Source organism: Rhamphochromis sp. 'chilingali' (assembly GCF_963969265.1).
Source record: "Rhamphochromis sp. 'chilingali' genome assembly, chromosome: 5".
NCBI classification, from domain to species: domain Eukaryota; kingdom Metazoa; phylum Chordata; class Actinopteri; order Cichliformes; family Cichlidae; genus Rhamphochromis; species Rhamphochromis sp. 'chilingali'.
This window is the reverse complement of record NC_137932.1, coordinates 22488996-22514870: the sequence shown is the minus strand read 5'-3', so window position 1 is coordinate 22514870 and position 25875 is coordinate 22488996. Positions and strand designations below refer to the sequence as shown.

The 25875-nt window shown below is 40.0% G+C and overlaps 1 protein-coding gene across 2 annotated transcripts; it reads left to right on the top strand.

The window, feature by feature from the left end:
• Nucleotides 1–215: 215 nt before the first annotated feature.
• Nucleotides 216–25823, top strand: gtf3c2 (general transcription factor IIIC, polypeptide 2, beta). Of its 2 annotated transcripts, none has more exons than XM_080881854.1 (20): nucleotides 216–508; nucleotides 1118–1227; nucleotides 1578–2145; nucleotides 2540–2646; nucleotides 3831–4027; nucleotides 4426–4511; nucleotides 4856–4933; nucleotides 6267–6368; nucleotides 6645–6872; nucleotides 7123–7234; nucleotides 7334–7451; nucleotides 15793–15824; nucleotides 15958–16087; nucleotides 16272–16416; nucleotides 19700–19861; nucleotides 21246–21324; nucleotides 22257–22313; nucleotides 22604–22861; nucleotides 23052–23159; nucleotides 23973–25823. In XM_080881854.1, exons 2-20 carry the CDS (start codon nucleotides 1203–1205, stop codon nucleotides 24153–24155), a joined length of 2775 nt encoding a protein of 924 aa, XP_080737980.1. In that variant the 5' UTR covers nucleotides 216–508; nucleotides 1118–1202; the 3' UTR covers nucleotides 24156–25823. The 2 variants fall into 2 exon arrangements, with proteins under 2 accessions (XP_080737980.1, XP_080737979.1); XM_080881853.1 differs by having other exon boundaries at nucleotides 22257–22385.
• Nucleotides 25824–25875: the final 52 nt, after the last annotated feature.

Below are 25875 nucleotides of genomic sequence, written 5' to 3'. Positions count from 1 at the left end.
TATATGATGGATGTTGTATAACATGTCCGTTTCATTGAAAGACCATCAAGATAAACATCCAGTGTAATGGGACCTTCTGAGCACCAGGGCGGTGTCCCGACTTCCTCGCCATACGCCTCTGGGCTTCAATGACCTCCACCTCCTAAGGCAGCGTGGAACTCCGCCACTGTACAATCAAATCAGTGTAATTTCCCTCTCTGCTGATAGGGGGCGGTGTGACCCTCCGTGCTTGCACAGTGACATGGCGGTCTGACGTAAGGAAAGCGGAAAGCTCCCTGACTCGGTGTAAACAACTGTGAAAATGTTTGTAGTTTGCCCTCCTTGAAAAAATTAACGGCATGATTTTTATGACGGCTGTGTCCCGGTAAGCTCCGGTGACTTTACATGTCGTGGTTTCTGGTGGTTGAGGTTGGGATTCGATCCCGGGTGGCTGGACTCTAGCTTCCCGTGTTCTGAACGAGGTGTTTCAGCCTCCGCCACCGAGGAGGAAACCGTAACACTACACATGGTGAGTTTTTAAACGTGCTACTATCCGGTTAGAGGCCGATTTTTAAGTATATTATAATATATTATGATACACTTGACTGCTACTATATCCAGTTAGCATTAGCAATGTGTTAGCTCAATAGCATGGCTAACTAAGACAATGTGACTCGTTTTAAAAACTAGTGACATATGTGTATCTCTTAAATAACTTGATGTTTTATATTTTTACATTGAAAACATATGCCGAATTGACGTGTGGCCTTAACCATTAAATGCCTTAAGTATCGGTGTGTATATTTTACGTCTTCACTGTGAGTAGGGAAGAGAGAGTCAAACTGTCACATTATTGAATGAGGTTTGGTGTGTAGGTTGTAGACAGCGGCTTATCGACTTGATATCGGTAGAAAACACCGGCTCCCTGACTCAATTTTTGCACTGTAATTATTTTAGTGTCGTTAGAAGTCTATAAGGTTGTTTAAAACACTGAAAAGCCATATCTGTTTTGACTTTCATTCGTCCATTGTACAACTCCAAACTGCAGGAAGAAACAGCTATTTTGATTAAATATTGCAGTAGTGGACAGTTATTTTATACATTAAGTAATACATTATTTCTTTTTCTGTCTGTGCAGCTGCAAAGCTACACTGAGAAGGAACTGGCTCTACACATGAGGAGGCACCTAAAAGAAGAACCACAGAATCAGAAACCCAGAGCATATGGAGCCCACTGAATCTGCACAAGGTTTGTCAAACTTGAGATTTAAGAGGTACTTCAAATTAGGAACATGTTCTAAATGGTCTAATCCAGGGGTGTCATCTATTTTAAGATTACAGAGGATGAGAAAATAATATTTCAGGATTTTTTCAAACTTTATTTTTAAGAGCTATTCACACCTTGTTCTTCTATTATTAGTTTTCATTCCTGTCTAGCACAGCAGCACTGCTGGAACTTGATTTCATATTATGCATGTTCAGCTAACAGATGGAATCCAGCACTACCAAACCGGAAATGTTGACCAGGCAATGACTTTCCAGTCACATTAACCCAATTTTACATCATTCAGTGGAATGATAATGTCACATTTCTTGCAGGGCAAGAGAAGCCATTGGAGGAGGGTGCAGATTTAATATTCAGCTCAAAAGGACGACAACGAAAGAAAAATCCCAAATATCTGGATTATGAAACTGATGACAAAACGAATGAACACCTTTCACCCAAAACACCTAGAAAGAGCTCAGGAAGGAGAAGAGCAGCTTCTCAGAAGACTCCGACAAAGAGTAGAAAATCCAAGGCTGCCGCACAGGACACTCCAGATGGAGAAAATGAAAAAAAAGATAAAACACCTACAGAGTGTGATGGACAAACTACAGCAGAAGTGGCTGATGAACCACTGAGAGGCAAGAAAACTCAGTCAAAAAGGACTCCTGCTAAGAAAACCCCTGCAAAAAAATGTAGCAATGCCAATGTAGACCTTATAGATGGAGAGGGTGTTGTTAAAGATACGGTGCAGCAGGAGAATGGGACGCCAAAGCCAAAGAGGAAGTATGTAAAGAAGCAGTATGTACAACAAGTGAAGCCAGTTATTAAAGAAAAGGATGCAGAGGAACCTGAGGAGGAGACTGGACAAGGTGGCCGGCGGCGGAGAGGAGCTGCCAAAGCGTAAGATACGCCTACAGTACTGAGCTGTCGCATAGGTTAAATGACGCTAAACACCGTCACCTTTTTTTTTTTCTTCTTTTTTTTGTTAAATCATTTTTACATCAGACATCATCAGTTGAAACACAGGAAGTCTGAACTGTGACTCCAGACTTTGGTGATAGTTACTTTCACTATTAGTTTTGTGATAATTACACCCTAACAATCAGACTTTCATTTTTTGGTTACATGTACACTTATCCCCACATTAATTACATGCATCTATGTAGCTATATAAAAGCATACATTGCTAATTGTAAAATAATAAATTTTCTGTCTTTAAAACATTTTTAAAGCCATTTTTTTCATATAAATGGTAATATAGGCATTCAAAAATAATGTAACCTCAATCTTCCAGGGCGTTGAAGTACCTCCACAATTTGGCAAAAGACTTATTTGGGCAAACTGATGAGCCAGGAAGCGAAGATACTGGATCAGAACAGAAAACTCCCAAAGCAAGCAAAGGTACAGTGAAAGTCTCGCCGTCTCTCTTCCCCAGGGCACCAATCACAGCTAAACATTACCTCAGACAGTTTCTGCATTTCGTTGCCTTGTACTTGTGACATGTGCAATGACAATAAAGTTGAATTCTATTCTATTCATCTTTTTACCTATTTCTTACAGAGTTAAGTGAGGTTGCTACCACTCTAATTCTACGTTCACACTGCAGGCGAAAGCGCATCAAATCCGATTTTTTTGACCCTATGTGACCCATATCCGATCATGGTATGACAGTGTGAACGACACAAATCCGATATTTTCAAATCCGACCTGGGTCACTTTTGTATGTGGTATTGAATCCGATACATATCTGATGTTTTAGAAAGCAACTGCTCTCTGAACGGTCATGTCGCATTAAATCCGTCTCTTACGTCACTGACAGAAGACAGACGCCAATTATCTGCGCCGGAGAAGACATCGTGAACGCTTCCTGGCCATCCAGTGTAGATGTCAGTGAAACTGTTGGAAAGACAACGTAAACATTTTATTTATACTGAATAATCTGCAGATTCTGACAGAAATCTGCAGCTATCCTTTGAAGCACCGCTCCTCTCTGAAACAGCAATAAGGATAACTATTAGGCCATATGTAAATAACAAAATAACTTAAAGCAAAATTGGGGAACGTAAAGTCCGAAACAAGTCTTTATATTAAGGGCCATCAGTCAAGCAGTACTGTTTGGTCTGGGTCTAAACAGAGCATGTTGTGTGTGACATCTTCTTTTGCGCCGCTTTGTGGGTTCACACTAGAGCGCGTTTGCTATCACATTTTATTTGTAGTGTGAACAAGCAGACAAAAAAATCAGATTTGATCAAAAAATCGGAATTGAGCATTAAGACCTGCAGTGTGAACGTAGCCTAAGACCTAAGACCTGTAGACGTGTCTCCCGTCTGAAAATGGGCCGCACTTCAAACGGCAGGAGTTGACTAACTGGCATAGATGTAGTTATATTAATGAACTTGTCTGAACTTGTTTAGAGTGTTGTGTCAACATTGCATTTCATGTCAGTTGTTAGTTGTGTTTTGCAATCTCACAAGTTACATGCAGTGTAAAATTTCATATAGCAGTGCAGAAAAATTCCTTCTTCTGCCAATATCAGTAAAGATCTCTGTGCACCGTAACTTAAATCCCTCGTTCTATTCCTGCAGTGGGTAAAGGCAAAAAGAGGAAACATCCTGACAGTGATGCAGCAGAAGACGAAGACTTTGTGCCAGATAATGATGAAGAGGAGGATGCAGAGGAGCTGGAGGATGATGACGAAGAAGCTGCATATGACTCAGACCTCGACTCCAATTGTGACAAACGTGGAAAAAATCCTCCAGTTTATTACGTCAACAATAACAACGTCAGTGGTTTTCTCATTTTAACTTGATGGCACAGTTACTGGTTATGACCTCATGCAGTGCACTAGGGTACATTACTTCAGTACGGTATCTCCATATCAGTCTAATACAGAAAGATGAATCTGCTTGATGATGGTAATTAAAAGTTAAACTGTTGTGATTTGTCAATACCAACCTGGGCTTATAAATATGAGTCATTATAATGAGCACTTTATATCAAACATAAATCATCAGATTCTGATTCATCAGATTCTGTGTTTTTCTGAGACTAAACCAAAGTGCAAACTATTATTGATTAAAATGACCAGAACATTTTAATTTCTAAGTTTAATGCAGCTGCATAGAAAAGAAGGAAGAACATGTGCATAATGAGTTCATCCTGTCTCCTTCTGTCCTGCAGACATGCTCGTTCGTCAAAGCCCAAAATGGACTTAACACCCCTATCATGAAAACTGCTTTGGAGAGTGCAAAGACCACCAAGAAATTGTAAGTCGCAGTCAGTTAACAGTAATGATTTGTTTTCGTGAAGTACCAGTGAACATTGTCCTTTTGCTGTTAGTTCATACATCAGTTTTTGTGACGACATACACAATGAGTCTTGAAGTGCAAACGACACTGGAATATTTGAACATTCAAACCCTTTATTTTGAAAGCTTCTTAAAGTCAAATTTTGGGTTATCTCAAAATTTCAGCTTACAAAACTTCACCTTTTTTGGTTGATTTTGTTGAGGTTTTTTCAGCATTTTGAATAAGTAAGTCTCAGACTGACTAACTACTTGCTTGTTTGTTTGTTTATTTAACAATGTGTTTGTTGATGTTTGTGCTTGCAGTCGGGAAGAGCACTACAGCAGCTGGGTGTTTCCAGAGTGGGTGCCCTCCACCAGGGATTGGGTTCCTGTCCCACAAAGGTAGTTTCTGTTGCTTTGTTCGTTTAATACAGTCGAATCCAGTTTTAATTGAATAACTCATTAAGTTTTATTTGGATATACCTTTTTATTTTCTGTGTTACAACGACCGTACCCAACACTCTTTACCAAGTAACTTTGAATGTTTTTTTTATTTTATTCACTGAAATTCTAACACAAAAGTCATACCAGAAAGTCTTAGCTGCAATTGTGTTTATCTGACTGTTTCATTAGATGCTTAGTTATTTAGTTTGTGTTGGGACATCTGTCCACTTTTTTTGACTGAAGGTGGGCAGGAGCCTCTGCCATCTGACAGTGGCAAAGACAGGCTGCACCTTGGACAGGTCACCACTCAATCACAGGGCCAGACAGACACAGACAGCCATGCACACCTAGGATCAATTTAAGATGACCTGTTAACCAGAGTGTCACCTGCCTTTAGTCACATTACTGAATCAATCAGTTGTCACATGGTCATGCAATGAGATATGCTGTATATGCTTTCAAGTAACCCAATGAGGTTCAGACTATTTTATACTCTTGGCAGGAACAACACAGAGAGACTCAAAGTCACATTTAAAATTTCCCATATCTTTGAATTGTGGGCTGAGACTGGTGTGAACAAAAAAGGCCCCAAACTGTGGATTTGAACCCAGGACCTTCCAGCTGTGAGGCAACAGTGCTAACTACCACACCACCATCCTGCCCTCATAGTTGCATTATATCCATTCATTAGTTCAAATAAGGCTTTTAAACTACATAGGAACAATAGTAAGGAGTCATCCAAATCTGATACTTTATCCTAATTAACCCTTAATCGACTGGGATTCAAACAGGCCTAATGGACTTATTTTGTCATTTTGGCTGTAAAATGACAAAATAATTCTCATCTTTCAGGAACAATTTTTATTTTCTCACTAGCCTATAATGAGTGAAAAGTAAGGTCATGTGAGTAAAAGTGGTAACATTTAGGCGGAGCTGATTTTTTTTATACACTGATTTCCCCCCAAAAGCTTGTCATCGTTTCTTTCTGAAACAATTTGAATTTTGTCTCAAACAATATCGCTAAGAGAATTCTGGTCATTTAAAAAGCACTTGATAAATAAAGGGTTAAACAATAAAAAAACAAAGGAACTGCCAGGAGGGGTTGCTGAGATGATGTCTGAAAAGTGTGGCTCCAAGAAGAAGCCAGTCTAGTGAATAAAGAAGAGCCATCGCAGGACTATGTACCTGCGCTGGTCTGGTGGCTTCATAAAGGGAGCTGGACAAGGGACGTGTTATTCTGGCTGATATGCACAAAAGTTATTAAAAGTCTGTGTGTTCTGCTTTCATTTAGTGATTTGGAGAAATATCTGCCTCAGACGCCTCGCTCAGCTGCTTTCAAAGTGTCCAGGGAAGGACTCAACAAGGAGGAAGCACCTCTGCAAAGACTCAAAAGGTGACAGTGATCGCGGTGTAGTTACCCCCGGTTGATGATTTCCCTCAGATATGTCAAGAACAGTTCGATTGAGACATAACTGCTGCTAATACATTTCCAAAGAAAACCTCTTTTTTGTATTTGTTTGTTAGTAAAACTCATACCTATAAAAATATGTAATTGTGATCATTTGCAGTTTGTTCTACATGGTGCAGATTTTTTGGTGGCTTTTGTAGGCGAGGGGGAATAAAGCATTTGGTGTCTTTTTTGTTTTCATTTTTTTCTGTTAACTGGCAGGTTCGAATCTATTCCCCCTCACCCAGAACGCTGGGACATGATGCTGTATGCAGGTGGACCAGTGTGGGCTCTGGAGTGGTGTCCAACACCTGATGGTGCTCCTGCTACCCAGTACATCGCTCTGTCCTGTCATCAACGCATGGATGATTTTCACTACGTCAACAAAACATCCACAGGAACTGGACTCATTCAGCTGTGGGATGTGGGCAAACTGAAGTATGGCAACAGGTACAAATGAAATGTGCAGAGTGGGAAATCACTGATAAAAATATTATATTATAAAAGCTTATTGTCTGTCAGTCTCTTGACTGATTGACTTGTTTGAACTACTTCCAGAAAAAGTCCAATAGTCCTCTGTAAACAAACTGTCTACATCATAGATGGCAGTGAGATGTTCCCAGAACTTATAAGAAATTTGTCTTTGAAACTTCAGCCTTTTTATATTATGTTCTCTTTTCTTTCACCTCTGTCCAAACAGACCAGACTCCAAGCCAGTTGTGGTCTATAGTTTGGCCCAGGATAAGGGCTTCGTCTGGCATCTGAAGTGGTGTCCTGCTGGCGGCTGGGAGCTTCCCACCTGTGCCAGAAAGGTAAGGTGTTTTTCCTATGAAGTGTCTTAGCTTTTAGCTGATATTGAAATGATGAAATCTTATAACATCCTAACGTGGTATCAATCCCTCACACTGAAGGCTCCATTCTTACCCAGACTGGGTCTTCTGGCAGTGGCCACCTCCACCGGGGTGGTTACCATTTATAGCATACCCCACCCTGATGCTCTGCACTCCAACATCACTCAGCCAAACTCTGGTAAGACTGATCATAACTCGCTGTGATTTCCCCTACACATTTTTTTTTGCAGCATTTATAACTGCTCCATCTAAAGTATTTTACTTGTAAAAATGAAGCGTGTCCTGTGTTCAGCAGAGGGCACTGTTGGCTTTCTAAAGTCTGAAGTCAGCATGTTGGGTGTCTATTTTCTCCTGTATCCTATGAGGACATAGGGATGCACTGAAGCAGTGCGTTACTGGTGGTTTATAGATCAGCGCATCACTATAAAAACACTGGATGTCTTTATACCTGTTTATTTATGAATTAGCTTAGCTCATTTTCTTTCTTCGCACGCCAAATCAGAAGGTTTGGCATGTAAACGCTGTCTTTGGATGCACCATGCAGCCCTTGGATTGTTTGTGATCACAGTAAAGCTCTAAGGCCTGTACTGTGAAACAGAATTCAGGGCTCAGGATTAAACCTGAAGTTGAAGCTTCCTCTGTGAGTTTTCAGTTTGATAAAGGTGACTCCCCGTGGTATCTTGTCCTGTAGACCTGACCTGCTCCTGATAACAGGTGAACATATAAACCCACCACCTGCTGGCTAGTTTATTTGGATAATATTGGCACAATTGTTTCATGATATCACAGGATTTTCGAGTGAGTCTGGACCCTTTTCCTGAGAAACTTGTGCCTTTTGGCTGAAAGCAGTTTCAAAGCATCTAATTTTTCTGTTTGTCTTTATAAACTCAAATAGTCATATAAAAACAGTCATTAAAGAACCAAATTCTTGTAGCTCATTCTAGATCTAATATAAGATTTCCAAGTAACCCTACAGGTTTAAGTTTTGTGTTTACACTTTTTCCTGTACTTGCTCCTTAGACCGTTAAATGCCACCAGTGTTGTCGCTTAAAATGTTAGACCTTAAAATTATAAAAAAAAGGCTTTGGAGTAACACATTAATCCCATCAACCTGATCCTTAATTACTGAAAGTTTTTTTTCCTCCACCCTCCTGGCTTTGGATGAGTTTAATCAAATGTACAGTCATAGTATGTTGTTTGTGTTGGGTAATATTCCCGTCATGCCCGGTTTGTGTTTATGACCTAGTACCAATCTCAGCTCTTTCATTCAATAATATGCTCACAGGAAAATGTCACGTGACCTACATGATTGCAGCTGCTAGGCTTAGTGATGCCAGATAATAAAAATCTATCCTGGTTATTTTGAACTTGCTTTGTATTGCAGATCTGTTTTAGTAGCATTGTGGTAAAAGAAAGTAAACATTTTCTCACCAAGCAAAGTCAAAGAATTTGTGAAAATATATTATTTATCTTAGTAATTAATTATCTTTATCGTCACTTCTTGAGTTCTTTTGCAGTGTATCACTAAGATCCAGAATATTGACTAAATCAGTCTCATATTTCTGACAGTGTAATAACACGTGTTCTGTGGGTTCATCATCTCCACAACAGTCAAATTTCCCTATATGTTGTTTCCCTACTATAAGCAATGTGCCAGTAAACATGCAGGGCAGGGCAAAGGCACAGGGCCCACAGCAGTCTTGCTCTTTGGAGCCCCGATATGAGTTTTCACTCACCCCACTATGGTTGGGTTGCCAACAGAAAATCCTCATAGAGACTCAAAAAGGCAAAACTGCTGTGGGTCCCACATGGGCTTGTCTACATGAGCCCCATACAGGTTTTCTATTTGCAAGACAAAGGTGTCCTGCCCTGTGTGTAAAAAGAAAAGAAAAAAAATGGCATTGCCATCTTTGTCAAGCTCAGATTTGTCAGTAAAAATAATGCAAACCTCACAACAAGGAACCACAAGCCACTGAATATTTGACAGCTTGCCAAAAAAGGATCAAAGTAGGTGCCAATTAATTTTCTATTGAACAAATAGCTAATGAGAACTTGCAGCTGTAGTCCGTTACACACATTTAAACACAGCCTGATGAACTCAAGCACGAGTATGTAATCAATCAAATAGCACCTTATCCATCATATCAGACGTAACCCTCATTAAACGTGGTAGAGCTTGTGTTTGACAAAGCAACAGTATCCACAAGAAACCAGCCTCATGCAGCTTTCACAATGGCCACAGAACACACACAGAACACTGTCCAACAGTGTAAGTACATGATGACATTATGGATGGAGGAGCCTGTGGTCCAGTCTATTCAGATCACTGCGCTGTCAGTCGCCTCTGGGGCTCTGCTGATAGAAGACAATACAAACGAGATTAATGACGAACTTATCTGCCACATCCATCATAGAGAGAAACCCAGTTATGTCTGCATGTGAGTGTGTTTATCAGTCAGTATCCTCAAAGCGGTTCAGGCTAATCTGATTGAACAAACCACCATTGTGAGATCATGAGTATAGCATACACCTTACATATAAATACGCACATTTTTGTGTTATATCTCAGTGGACGCAACCTTTTTAGATCCCATTAAAGCTTATCTTGTAGGGCATGTCTTCCCAGTTCCACAGTGTAACAGAAGCTTTGGGCTCATAGGGACAGCTACTTTGATACTTTCACTTCGTTATCTGAAAATGTTGCCATGTTTGATATGAATATCCACCACATTAACACCATATATGAAATAAAGCACATTAGGTCCCCTTTAAATCACCTGATCTCTCCACTGAAAGACATGCACATTAAATTCTTCTACATTAACATTAATTAAAAGGACTAAATAAAATAATTTTGCATCATATTTTTGGACTTGGAAGCCATGACTGGGTAAAAGTATGAAGCCTACATCATGGCCACAGCTTGAGAATTCTTCAAAAGGGTTCCTGGAGTTGGGCCTTTTTATAATTCAGTTTTCCATCTCACCAGTAATGGCTTGCATAGGTGACCGTACAACTGCCTGTACTCTGATCATTATAACATTATGTGCACTGTATTACACATGGTTTGGTTTTGAAATTAAGAAGTATTTCAAATGCCTCAGTTTGGACATAAAAAGATAAATGAGACCCGACATTTCTGGTCTTAATCTTTTCTCATTCCCTCGTGGACTCGAGTTTCCATTCTGTTTTGTAGCCATGGATCATTGGGCTCAGTTTCCAGAGGGCTACTCCATCAGCCCCCTGCTTGCAACCAGAGGTTATAGTTATTGGATTGAAAGGTTACTGAATACCCACATTTGAAGATGGCTGCACACACAAACTACTACTGCAAAAGCTTGTTTAGCTTACACTGAGAAATTTTCATAAATACAGCAATCGTAACATTTGTTTTCCTTCAATATTTTTTAATGTAATGAATGTCTTAATGTTGCCACAAACCCTATTAAGGAAGACTAGGAGATGATCAGAATCTTTATAATCCTGTATAGCTTTGCTGAAGTTTGATGACCTGAGGAGAAATATGCTACACGTAATCTGTACTTGTTTGCAATTGGCTACCTAGTGCCAAAATCAACCTTTTTATTCTAGCATACTTAGATTGGAAAAATCTGAGTTCATGGAGCTGATAACTATAGACATGTGACCTATTTGGTTTAGTAAAGCCAATGTAATATTGAACTTTGTGTGGCATCTGTGGAGGCCTCTAGCACAGCCTGGCTGCATATCTTATTTGAGCGATATAACAGAACCTCAGTGTGTTTTCTTATCTGGAAGAAGCAGTAGCATAAATGCAGAAGAGGGAATTGGAACTAATTTCTGTGGAAAGTTGGGCCTTACAGCTGCATGGCCATACCTGCAGTTGTATACCTGTCAATTAATATCAAATATATCTTTAATAAATGTACACATGTGTTATAGTGTAGGTCTCCAGAAAGGTTCCTTCTGAAGGTAAACCTGGTTTGAAAGGTTGTCAGCAGAATCAGGTAACTGTCATTTATTTGATTTTTCTCACATAAAGCACACAAGAGGAGATCTCATCTCAGATTTGATTTTATGTTTAGTTTTGGGAAAAGTGCTCCATAAGTGGAGCCATTGGGTGGCATGCTGTGAATACTCTGGACTGTTACATGCACTATGCTCATAGTGTCATAGATTTGTGGAACTGGACATAAGTGAGGTTCAGAGATGTGCATGTAGAATATGACAGCTTAAAGACTGTTTGTTCCTGTCACTTGGCGCCAACATTTTCAAAAGAACAAACTGAATGTTTATATGAAAGTGATGTTACCTCGGTCTTGAGAATAAAAAGAATAGACATTCAAGTGGGACAGTACCTTCATTTTTCTTTTCTTAACAGCACTCACAAGGTTATAATAGTGCTATTTTGTAAGCTGCGAAATCTGCCCCAACTTAAATGCTAAACAGACTAAGATGAGTCAATATTAAAATCACACACCATATGTCTCACAAGTAAACTCCTGTTCAAGCCGTAAAAGCACATACTGTTTTTCTCTGATACTGCACTTCCTTCATAAAGATAAAAAGCATAATTTGGTCATATTATCTCTGTTCAGTTTTTTCTCAGTGACCATCACCTTTGCTAACAGCAACTGCAGCACCACAGTCCTGAAGCATTGACAATTATTCATTTAATCGTGTGATTGTAAGCAGCAGTCTAACATTTCTTGCAGGTTTTTCACTAATAATTTTGCTGTCACATGTGGTCGTTTTTTTCCCTGACATTAAATTTATTTTAAGTAGAAAAATGGCTAACATCAGCGCGACTGTTTTTCAAAGGCAAAGTGTCACTTTTATGCTGCTGTGCCTGCAGTGAGGCGGGAACGACATGGAGAGGTACATTTAACCAAGTGAAAAAATACCAGAGAATTTCTTAATAGCTTCTTTGAGGCTGACATGTCGAGCACCGACTGAATGCAGATTAGTTATCCTAGCTTACGGGACCAAAAGTGGATATAATATAATATAATCTTTGGACAGGGTTAAAACTGTGTGTGTGTGTGTGTGTGTGTGTGTGTGTGTGTGTGTGTGTGTGTGTGTGTGTGTGTGTGTGTGTGTGTGTGTGTGTGTGTGTGTGTGTGTGTGTGTGTGTGTGTGTGTGTTCATCCTGACCCCTTAGTGCTGTTTGCAACAGATAATTATAAATGGCTTTTGTGTATCCAGTCACCAGAATGAATGAGCGCGTGAATGAGAGGAGGAGGCTGTTAAAGCTCCAGAATTGGAGGGCGGGGGGTGGCTGGAGGTTTTGAAGGAGGGGGTAGTGTACGCACATAATTTATAGCACCATTCTCCATCAGACAAGGATCTATAATTGAAATGACAAAGAAGATGCATCACCGAGCCAGTTGTTAGTGTTGGAAGCTATGAATTTTAGGCCTACTAGATGACACTTCTTGTATCCTTACTCTGTCAGTCATCAAGGACTTACTTGAGACTGGACAGGGAAGAAGATGGAGGAGGTCACACAGAGGCCAAGTTAAAGTGTGCAAAATTGCAAAATACTGTAATTTTTTTAAATTAAAGATGAATGCTTCTAAAACTAGGTTAGAAATTTTTAAAGAGTCCAGTCTTAATATTGTTCTTTAATTAATATAAAGCAAGTTGGAACATTTCATATAAATAAGATTCACTGAGTTGGCAATGTCAGAAAACATGGACACCACCACACATTTCTTTTTCCCCTTTCAGTTGACTCTCGTCAGCATCGACACTGTTTATCTCCTTACAACAGACTAACCACCATTTATCCTCAGCGGCATATTTTACTGTCTTTAAGCTCTGTCTGTGGCTGCTCCTGTTTCTGCTCAGCTAACACAGCTGACCGGTTAGACACAGTCACTCAGTCAGCCTTTATCTCTTTGTTTATCAGGTGAAAATTTTTAAGATAATCATTATTAATTGCACCATAGTCAAAACCAGAGTTAGTCAAACTCTTAAGTGCTTTGTGCAGTGGATCTTGAGGAGGAAATTATGTGATAATTATAAAGCTAAGTATGTGAAAATGTTGATTAAGAAAAGGGAAAAAACTGATACAGTCTAATCATTCACCATATGGGAATATCTGTCATCACAGCTCATTATAATACTTTCTCTTTTTGCAACATTAGTAACTCTGAAGTTTGTGTTAAAACAAATGACGGCAGCTATTTAACTGTGTAGAACTGACTGGGATTCAAAAGATCTGAGCCTTAGAGATAAAGTAAGGGGCTGCTGGTCAGTCTGAGCAGCTGACTAGGATACCTGCTTTGGTGTTTTGGGCATGTTTAACAAAAAGGACACCCCGGAGGTACCCCCAGGTCACGGTAGCCTTGGAATTATAGAAGGAAAATCTATAGTTAGTTAGTTAGAGGGAGGTCAGGACATTTCTGGTGGTATAGCTACTCCTGCGATCCAGACTTTAAATTGCAGAAAATGAAGGAATGAATTATTCACAACATTAAAACTGTTCACAAGAAAAGTGAGTAAACACTGCTGCATGCCGAGCTGGTAGAAGGCTGCACAATGTGAGGTTGTTTTAATGTGACTGATGTGATTTTCACAATTATAGAGAGCCAATTATGTCCCTGAAGGTTAAAACTTATCACCCTCACGCTGTCAGACCAGCCTTCTCAAACTTCTGCTACACCCTAGTCAGACATATGACATCATATTGAATAATCACTCACTGATGATCTGGAGGGCCAAAAGAACAAGAGTTGATTTACAACAAGGTTTATATAAAATATTATTGTGTATTTTTCTGAGGCAGAGGTGAGGTGATGGAGGGAGTGGAACAGCGAAGAAGACACTATTAATCTAAACTCTCAGTAATCTAAACTGGAGGAGGAGAGAAAATTAATGATCTGGAAAAGTCTGACACCGTGTTTCTGTTTTTCGCTTTTAAACACAGCGACTGCCTAAACACAGATAGGAGAGTTTCTGCCAAACTAAATATCCAGTCATTTCGTAAAGTTTATCCGTTATCTGTTTGGGTCTTATAAATGTGCAAATCCTCTTGACTCTAAGATATATTTTTTCCACCTTTAAGGTTATTTAAGGGTGGTGTGATGGTTAGCAGTATAGTCTCACAGTAACAAGGTCCTGGGTTCGAGTTGAGTCTGTGGCTGAAGTTTGTATGTTCTACCATAGTTAAAAAAAACACCTATGTGGTGTTAATAGGTGATGGCCGTAGCATCTTTCTGCATTAGTCCTGTGACTGAGCCTACCTTGCCTCTCGCCCTATGATAGCAGTGAAAGGCTTCATCAGCCCTCTTACATCCTTGAATTGAATACAAGACCTTCTGTCTGTACTTCTAGTTATGTCAGGATTCCTGTTAATCTGTATGAAAAGCTAGCTAACAAGCTAAAGGTACATTACCAACACTAAATATGCTGGCACGTAGTATAGCAAAAACATGGTGAGGGTAAAAATGTGCTGCTTTTGTACTCCTGCTACACCTCTCAGTGAACTCTTTATAACAGAGTCAATTCCTTTTGCTCATACTGTATATAGCCTGTAGCCTTTTATGCATGTAAAATATCATTTGGCATTGCTCTATGATAATGGTGAGATTTGCATTCAAAGGGCCATATTTACTATGTGGGAAAAAATTGCAACATGCAGTGATGGGAAAGTTCTGCAGGTGATGTACCGTCAATGTGCTAATTTATAAACTGAAACGCATCATTTCAATAATGGCCAACACAATCTGCCAAGAGTGGGCTTCCACTAGTAATGCACTCAGTCTGTTAACATCTCTCTCAGTCAGTCCAAATAAATTAAAGCTCCTAGCAGCAACTGTAACAGCAGCATTGTGCACAAAATAAAAAAAAGGAAAGAAAAAGCTTACAATTAATTTAAATATTTTTAACCCTCTGAAAGGGAAAGTCCTGCAAATGCACAGTGCAATAATGAGAGCCAAACGGCAGTAACCACGCCTACACCTTTCAGTCGCACAGTTAATACTACGACTCTTTGGTAAATCCTGACAGAGACGTTTTTAATACCTAAAGAGGGTTTTATTCTGGCATAGCTTGTTAGAAAATCTGTCCCAAAATGTCAGAATATTAACACGTTAGAAATGGGCTTCTTGACATGTAACATCACAGCTCTGCAGCTGAGCTTTAATTACATCTGACACTAAGTGAACGCGTCTCAGATTGAAGACAGCCGAGTCAGGGCCGTCGATGTTTAGCTGAGCCTGTTATTCTCACTGCTTACAGAAAAATCTTCAAGGGACATCCAGCACTACATTCATGCTCACTGTGTGAATTTCTGTAGTTTTCATGTTATTGTCATCAGTAAACCATTACTGTAGCTGTCAGGGTTCATTTCAGATAGCAGAGTGGAACTTTGAGTTGGGTTACATGACAGAAATATGATGGGTCCATGTACAGTAAAGGTACATGCTACCTGTGCATCAAAGTGAATCATTTGTTTAAAAAAATGAAACTTTTTAAAAACAGTTAGCAAAAAATCTCTGGGTATTAAAGAAATTGATTTTTATGTGTTTTCACAGGTAAAGGCATTGAAACACCTCAAGTATACAAGGTAGGAACCTGTTAAAATACATTTACACTGTCTTTTTTCATTGATGCTCATAATGTCACAGCCCTGTTGATGTTGTGTATCTACCATTAGGTTGAGACAGGACATAAATGAAAATGACCTTTGTTTTCTGCAGGTTAAAGGAGTGGTGACATTGAAGCTGGGCGCCTTCAAAGCCCCTCACCATGAAATGAGCGGGCTCGTCCTGTCTATGGATTGGCTTCCTGACAAACCACACAATATAATGGCTATTGGATTCTATGATGGTATGAATTGATTTCTTGCAGATGTTCTTGATTAACTAGTTGTCTGTTTGAGAGAATAAACAAAGGAGCAGTCCTGAGCTGATCTGATTCAACTATGAGTCAAGATTATGGATTAAAGAACTGTTTTATGCCAGTAGTTTCACTTTTCCGCTTGTTCTTGTTCTCTCCTCAACTCTCTCTCCAGGTGTAGTAGGTCTTTGGGATCTGACAGCGAAGTCTGCGCTGTTGCGTGTGCGAGAGTCAGACAGGTCGCTGAGTCTGCTGCCCTACAGATGCATCCTTGCTCACAACAATGGAGTCCGGTCCCTGGCCTTCTGTCCTGCCTCCAGGTGAGCGTAATATCAAAACTCTCTCTGGATCAAAATAAAACACTGTGACTTCAAAATCAAGATTTTAATCTGTCATGCCTCTATGCCGTATGCATTTTATTGAATTTTGATAGCTGAACAGTTCATGCTTATGAGGACGAGAGGGTGGAGTACTAAGTTGTCAGGTGACATGCTTGCTTAAAAACTATATCCAAGAATAAACTGTTGAGGTTACAAGCTAGACCCTGGACAGGCTACCAGTCTATCACAGAGTTAGTTCATAGAGACAGACAGCTGTTCACACCTACAGTAAATTTACAATCATCATGTATGTACCGACTCACTCCTGGTGGCTGATTGGTGGGGCCTGGCGCCCAGCTGGGCCCCTTCCAGGGGGTGTGGTGCCCTCAGGCCTCTCTGGCACAGCTGGCTGCCGGCAGACCCGCGGGCACGTCACTGCAACCCCCTCTGGCCTCTGCTCCATGGCTGCTGGGTGACCTCTCGTTTGGGGCTCTCCTCAGCTCTTCCCAGGAGGGTGGCACGGTTGCCCCTGTGGTGGTCCTCCTTGGGTCCTCGTATTCTGGGGCCTCTGAATGTCTGGGGCCTGTAACTCCGCCATACCTGCTTCATGCCCTGGGGGGCGGAGCTATGACTCTCCACACTCCCTAGCAGATCGTTACATGGAGAAACCTTTTGAATACAAGTGTGCTGATCCACACAGGTGTGCACACATGCAGACTCCACACAGAAAGGGTCCAGCTGGCCACTGGATTTGAACCTAGGACCTTCATGCTATGAGGTGACCAGCTTCCACACCAAATATACATATTGCATAATGCAAAGGCTCCAGCAGCACAAACATGGCAGACAAATCCAGTAGATGTCAAGATGCCAGCTACAGCTGTCAGTCAAAGTAAACACACGTCTAACTTTAAGTCTTGCCTGTATCCAGTTAGACAAGTTATTCAGAAAAGCTGTACTTTTACTGTAAAAGGAGAAATTATATCTGAAGGAAATAAATACATTATTTTAGACTGGGCTGTAAATTTGAATGCTGTTAACGGGAGTCTGTGGGAACTGACTCACTTTTTGAGGCAGCGTCACAAGGGACTGCAGTGTTTTAGCACCTTCACATTGGCCTTATTTTCAGCTTTAAAGGTCACTGCTTGTGTAACAGTACAATAGAATTTCAAAGCTCAGTAAAACTTAAAGAAAATACTGCAGTCACCCAGTGATCCCATCTTTGTGTCTTTATTTCATCAGTTTTTCCTTCATCTACTTTACTCTGGTAGTTGTTATTCGCAGGCGATTTGTTGGCGCCTCTGGTACTCGGAGCTAAAGGCGAGACGATAAATTTTGAACGCACAGAGTTGCAGTAGAGCCCTCCCTCTATTGTATTCAGGCACTAATTCAGAATGTAGGGTACAAGGCCGGGCAAGCAGCCACGTCCTTATCACCACTCAGACAAGGCAACCTGAATTAGCTCTATGCAAGTCAACATGCGCTGACCTTCAGGCTGCAGCCTTGCTGAGGTCTCACTGCCTGGTGTGATTTTCCATTCATATCTAAAGTTCACTCTCCCCGCTTGGAATAGTTAACTGACTCAAAAACTTCAAGTGTTTATGGAGGACATTTTGTGCTGTTTTTTCATGTCACCAATATTTATTCTTCATATCTTATAACAAATAAACACCCAGAAATAGGCAAGCTGCAGGTATGCAACTGGCTCTCTGAAAGGTATGTAAAGTTACATAAACCTGACGCTTGAATGTTTACAGGTTCTAGATGATAATGGGCTTATGTGAGAATCGTTCATGTGGATTTTAAGAATTAGTTTTGTTTGGTTTCTTAGTTTCTGACTTTTATTTATCTTTATCCCGTGATATCTGAGGGACTGCACTGTGTAAGCTGGATCTTCTTATAGTATGTATACCAACATAATCACTTAACCAAATTAACTAAAGCACAGGTGGAAATAATTCAGATGAACTGCTCGCAACTTTCTTGATGTGAGTAAACTTTTTAAATGCTCGATACAGAAGTGAAAACGGGATGGCCAATTTAAAAAATAATAAAATGTCATAGCTAAGGATTTGACTTTAGCCCCATTACGGACTGTGTCTCCTGAAATCATTTTTCTGTGCTCTGTTAGTCAGCTGATGTATGTACAGATAGGAGTGAGCTGGAGAGGTTATTGAAATCACCTGTGTCTAATACGAGTATTCACAGATATACACTGCAAGTCAGTATCGGGGATGAAGCAGAATTGGTTTTTCATTAAAAACTGTCCAGAATGTCATTTTTCCCACTAACAGGTCAGTGTGAGGTCATCAGCGTCATCTCCTTCTAAACCCATCCAGCCCTGCCGACTCACCTAAAGCATGATTAATATGGCTTATATTGTGGCGTGATGTAAAAGCTTTCACAGAAGATTTTCTGCCTTGTCATGAATTTTGCTTTTTTGAAGAACTGCCAAATAACATTTTGTAAATGTGTATTTAACCTCAGATCAGAATTTGAGATAATGGTAACAATAGTTTCAAACACATGGTCCTGCTAAAGCCCATTTTGTGGGGCTGTGACCTCTTAAAACAAACTAATGACCCATTTTAGTCAACACTGCTTTAAAACAGCTGGCAAATACAAGTAGTCAGATGTAATGATTGAGGTAATTAGTATTTCCATTAAAACTACAACTGCAGCCTTCATTTGAGCAGATGTGAACCTAATTTGATAGCAGCCAGTTTTCCTCCACTTTTTAAACTATTTTCTTCATTTCTGAACCACAGACTTTAGTTTTCTCTAAAGATAAAACTAAAGTTGGATTAAAGGTGGATAAATGATCAAGATTAATCCCACAGAGAGAGAAAAAGCTCCTGGCTGGCAGCAGAGAGACTCTGAGGACGCGTATCTTGTCTGGATCACTGCTTTTTAATTACACAGTCATGCTGAAAAAGATCAAATCTCCCCTCTCTTTGTCTTTGCTCTGGTTTTTAACACCTTTGTATTTTCTTTTTCTCTCACTGCAAAGTCTTTTTTCTCCTTTGTCATCGCATTCATAAAGCATTTTTTGTCTTACAAAAGAAATCCGACTATATCGATTGTTCTGCCTTCATTTGTTTTATGGCAGACGCCGCTGTCAGATTTGATCAATGTAAAGAGAATAATGACTTTCACTTCAAGCACTGCATCACATTTAAATCCCTGTGTTCAGCCTATTTATATTTTCCACCAACAGAACATCCTGGTCTGTTTTCCCATCGTCAACATGTCTTTAACTTTTCATTTGTTTTTTGTCTTCTAGATACCTGTTGGTGACGACAGGTGACGACCGCTTCGTGAAGACATGGGATCTGAGGAGGCTCTACGATCCCATCACGGTTCAGAAACGCTGTCTGGCCAATGAAATCAACTGGCCACTGAATGCACCGGGGGTTTTGATGGCCCAGGACAATGGCACCGTGGTGTAAGAAAGCTTGTCTCTGTTTCTTTGTTACAACTTTACATCTGACTCACTTACATTGTATCTCTGGTATTTGCCTCTAAGGTTTGAAAGATATGTTGGACAGTTGTAAACCAAAATGAACAAATACTAGAGAGTTAGTGAGTCCAACATTAAAGCATGGAGGCAGTCTAGCCACAAGTCTATCAATACAGTGCTATATGTATTTAATCATGCTCAGAAAAGAGACAGTATGTTGAAGCAGTGGACTCCAGGGTGAACCAAAGCCAAATCCCTGACCTCTGTCTTTGTTAGGGACACATTAGCATTTACACTAGAGAACATCCACGATCAGACCCCAGAGCTTTTTGGGAAAGGATTTGAGAAATCAAATCAAAATTTGTCTCAGTCACTGTTCACTTGGATTCTAGATTCCTAAGGTGCACTTTAAAATAAAAAGACTACAAAAGTACTGGGAAAGGAATTCTTTGACAGCTAATGGAAACGAAAATTGTCACAATAAGAACCAAAACAATCACTGATAATGAAATTAATAGCAATTCTTTCTCTTGAATGAAAATATCAGAGTTCATTTTTTCCCTTGAGCTTCTTCACAATCGCTTCTTCAAATTCAGAAGGAATCTGAAGAGTAGGATCCACAGCTGCTGGCACATCCCTCAGGTACTCAGCCTCTCCTGAGATTTTCACCTGGTCAGCAAATGGTAAATGGCCTGTATTTGTATAGCGCTTTACTTAGTCCCTAAGGACCCCAAAGCGCTTTACACTACATTCAGTCATCCACCCATTCACACACACATTCACACACTGGTGATGGCAAGCTACATTGTAGCCACAGCTGCCCTGTGGCGCACTGACAGAGGTGAGAGTGTGGGAGCTGGTTTGGTGCTGGGTTCATGTACGCTCTTTTAGCTCATGGGACTAACTGTGTCAGCCCTAACCTAAAAGTCACCACATGAAACTCCTATTTACAGAAGTCTTTCCACTGTATCAGTGTCCTAACTGAGTTTCATTTGGCATACTCACTTGTGATTTTTGTGTCCCAAAAAGTTAAAGTGTGGAAAACGGCCAGCACCTTCCAAAGATTATGAACTTCAGGTTACAGCTTTGTAAATTCTGTAGTAGAAACAGTCTGGAAGATGAACAGAGTGGCTGCATTTAGCATTGAAAACAAAAATTCAGCATCAAAGATAATATCGTAGTTCATGCTTACAGAGTGATTCAAACTCCAAAGGTAGTGGAGCTTACACTAGCCATAGTGTGACCTTCCTGCCTCCTAACAAGCTCCACATCCCCACTTCTCCTCTGCGATCTGTCAACATATGCAGTCTTGAAGTAAGAATAAAAAAAGTCATTATGACTCGTTCTTTCTCTCTTTTTTTTAATTTAGGAAAGGTTCACAAGGAGTCCATTACATCGACCATCACATGCGCTCGCTCTTTGCACTTCCCCGGTCCGGCACTGTGTGGGTGAGTGTAGCTGTTGTAATCTTCCATTCTTCAGTCATCAGCAGCCCATAATTCAGTCACAGAGCACAAAATAAAATAGCTTTGAACTTCAGGAAACCTTTAAATCAGGGGCACGACGGTCATTTTCGAGACGATGAAGAAAGTTTGAGGATGTTAATATTACTCAATATATATGGATAAAAGGTAGTTAAGGCCAACACAGACTTCTGGAGTATAAAGGTATTCCATAGTTTTGTTACTGTCAGAAATTCCTCTCAAAGGTCAAATCCAAGTCTTGCATTTCACTCGTCTTTGCTGACACTGCAGCCAGTTTTTTCCTCCTGAGGATGTGAATCTTTAGAAGTTTTTCTGGTAGGTTTCAGAGTTTTTTTTTTTCCAAGCGTCAGGACATTTTGCCTTCGTTTGGAACCGTCTCCAGCAGTGGATTAGTCCACGTTTTTTTCTTAAGTGAGTATTTATGGGAGAAAAGCTGCCCTCTAGTATTAAATTGATTTAAAATAAACTACAGTCCGTGTTTTATTGTGATTAATGAACACGTCCCCCATCACAACAGTGTGGTGTTAAATAGTTTAGGCCAGGCGTAGAGCGAGGTGGCATTGAGCAATAGGAAAGGTATAGGATGTGTCAGTTATGGATTCAAAACAGTATTTTATCGTTTTGTTGATGATGAGGAAAATAAAGACTGCTACCTTCTTTTACCCTTTGTAATCATTGAAAACCTCCTTTTGCTGCAGTGTTTTGGGTTTAATTGTGTGTGAGTTGAAAAAAACTACTGGAACTGATACATTCGAGGCTAGTTGTGCTTCTGTAATTAGTCTCATTACTCAAACTATCCCTGAGTGTCTGAAATTTGCTCTAAGTTACTGAGAGAAACTTTTTTTCCTTAGCAGTGCTGTGTGATTTAATATTTCATTTTCTATGCGTCCCTGCAGTCTCTGTCATACACCGAGTGGATTAACAGTCTGGTGACCGCAGACAGCTTCGGAGAGGTGATTTTCTCTCTGTTACCTCAGATCAGCTACGTTGCTCCTTACATCAAACGCACAATAGAGAGACGATTTGTAAGTTTACTTTTCCTTTACTTTTATCGCTCTTTATTTTTCCCTATGTTTACTTCAAAAATATCATTTTACATTATATCAGATGTCATATAAACTTGGTAGTGTTCATAGAAAATAAGACAAAGAACATGAATTGAACATGTGGCCAGTTGCAGTGAAAGAATTGTTCAGATTTAGAGACAAGCTAACGGTCCATTTTATTAACCTGTTCCCTTCAGCCCATCTACTTCACATCTATGGTGCCTTATGATGCAACGGAGAGAGAAAAACAAGAAATGGGAGGAGAGGAAGAGGAAGTAAACGCAGTTGAAGAGCAGCAGGGAGAAGAGACAGAAGAACCAGATGCTACACAGGAAGCAGGAAATGAGAACGACAGTGAAGGAGGAAGAGTTGGACGAAAATGTCCTCCGCTGAAATTCCAGACCTACAAAGAGGCTACAAAGAAATACTGCCTCCATTATACAGATTTTGATTTTGTGGGTTAATTTTTATCTTCATTTGGTTTCATTGTTTTTTATTAAACAGATATTTATTAAAAAGTAAGGAATGTTCAAGTAATATACGTAGGCCAAAGACAAACTGGAGAAAAAGGCTATAGTAGAATAGAGAACGAAATAAGAGGAAGACCACACTGACACTGTAATAATCATACACTCTGACTTTCAGCGGACCACTGCAGGAAGCGAGAGGCGAGCTGTGTGGAAACGCATGAAAGACACAGAAGTGAAGGCAAAGATCATCCTGGATGACATGCCTTTGTCTGCTCTATATAAGGTATCTGAAACACACACACACAGGGCGGGTATCATCAGACTCCAGCTGTAGTGCAACACAAAGAGAAAAAGCAGGAAAAGATAAACAGTGCAATGAGAGGAAATGGAGGTGAGATCTGTAAGAATAGCCTCTTCCTCCTCCCTCTTCTGCCTCCTCCTCTGATGGGCAGCTATAAAGGGGCTGAATGTAATGATGTGTTAAATGAGAAAAATGTCACCCTCAGTGGAAGGAGGGAGGGGGAGATGGAAAGCAGCCATTTGAGGATTTGATGTGTTTAATTTTAAGAGAGGCAGAGTGGAGGGTGTCGCTGTGCCCTCTGGGATGAAATGATGGACGGAGACTTCTTGGGACAGGCTCCAAAACAAAACGGGAAAGGTTTTTGACTGGCTCTTTGTCTGAGAGGGATAAATGGATTAGAAAGAGGAGGATGGCAACTTGGGAAGGAGAAGTGAAAAAATATAGGGAGGCGTGCACCAGGAGGATTTATAGTGGTGAGTGGGGTGGATAAGCGTCTGTAAAGAAATCAGGGGGAAGTGATGATATTGACTCAGAGCTACAGCTGCGTCATTCACTGTGGACAGAGAAAACAAGAAATTAGCCTATAAATAAAAACCACTGTCGCCTTAGTAGAACACAAAGAAAGCTGTTTGTATTAAATGTGGAGTCCCTCAGGGATCCACACTTGGTCCTCTGCTTTTCTGCCTGTAAATAATGCCAGTATCTGCTCTTCTGTAAATTGACCTCTGATGTTCAGTTGTTGGTTGAAGAGCACAGACGAGAAATATTCTCAGCTGTCTTTTCTCATTTCTTCAGGTTCGTTTCAACCCAAACATGAGCTGCCACGACTGGGTTGCATCCGGGGGTCAGACTGGACTGGTTAGATTTAACTGTGTAAGGGCTCTGATGAACTCTCATCTGAAGAAGATGATTGGTGAGAGTCAGGCCCAGTTCAACGCTCTGTACTCGCCGGGCCAAGCGGTGACAGAGCAGCTATAGCAGGAGTTTAACTTTGCTACGGTGGGTTGTACTCCCTCAAGAGACAGTCAAAAAAGTGACCTCTGAAACACGCAGCTGTGAATAATGAAAATATGTATGAATATTACGTTTTTATTCTTATACATTTGTATATGTTGAAAATCAGTCAACGAAAACTAATGACATCAAGCCATGAAGGTACTACAGGTTTAATTGGTCCAGGTTTTGAAGCATCTAGACATGGCTAGATATATCCAAATTGTCTGAATGTCACTCCGTATATAATGAAGTTCAACTTTAAATTGACATAATTACAGTATGCAAGCTAACAAAAGTAAAACTCTCTCATGACCAGTTTAGGGGCTTTTCTTTTGATCTTTGGTCATCGTTGACCCTGAGAAACTGAAGCAAGACTTTCTCTCTGTAAACCAAACCCAACCAGAATCTGTTGAATTCAAAGCCATTTAATTTTTCCTGGCAATTAAATGTTTCCATGTTTTCCATTTTCTTCTTATCAAATTATAATAAAAGTCCTAATAATGACAGTTCTGTTCTCTACATCAGAAAAACTGCAGCAGTTGACAGTTAAGTGCCTTTCATAACCCTCACTCACACAGGCCTAGAGACCATTTCAGTGATGAAATGTGTGTCCGCCACCTGGTTGGAGAGTGGTTGTTTGCACATGAATTTGGTTGCAAAGAGGAACACGGTGCTGCAACAAAAACCTTCTGGTGATTGATTTGGTCGTTTTGATTACATTACAACAGTTGCCCATAGTTTACATGGAAGACGCCAGATTGTCTGCAAACACTTTCAAAATGTTCTCCAAGCAACATTGAAACTGAAAAGCGCGACACGTGGAGAATGCTCACCTTCAAAGTAAAAGTTGGACCTGTTAGTTACAGCAGGAAAGCGCAACCTTTTCTTTGAAGGCACATGTTCTCAGTGCGACGGAGAGCTGAAAGACGTTTAAAACGTTATTTTTTTTAAAGTGAGGATGGCGTTGTTTTCCAAAGAATTGGTGCGTCATGCCAATATTTCTTAGGCTTGCTAGCAAGAGTGTTCTGGAACGTCATAAGTAATTTCATTAGTTAAACCCACTGGTGTTTGTAATATTTCCAGACTTTCTCACGCGTTGTTTAATTTGTGACTTTGTTTTTAGAGAGGGGTTTTTTTTGTGCATTCCCTCATTTTGTTATCAGCCTCTCACGTTATCGGTAGCAGGCTGGGAGCTAATTTTGGCTGCGTTTGCTTGTTCAAACAACTCAGGCTCTAATTAGGGAAAATACTTGAATTTTTTGTATCTACAGGATATAACACTTAGAAATGTTAAATCTTTTTCTTACCTGGTGTACATTTTCCCGTTGTTGTTTTTCTCCAACTTTATTTATTTTTAACTGTCTACAAGAAAATAATAGTGAGGTGTAATTAATTACTGGCATCACTTTTTTTTAAAGACACATTTCCCTCTGAGTTAAATTAGGGGTTTTAAAGTGTGCTTCATTTTTTGATTAATTATAAATTTTAGTGACAGTTTCACAATAATATTTCATTATAGTGTTGTCAGCCGTGGCCATATTTCATTACTGACAACATTATCTTTAACTTATTCATAAAAGCATCGAAATGTTCTTCTCCCTGCTCGCTTTTGCTTTTTTTGAAATGTTACATATAATAAATTTTATAATAAAGCAAGACCGTGGCTCCAGTCTTTATTTCCTGTTAAACTTTTAAACTAAAA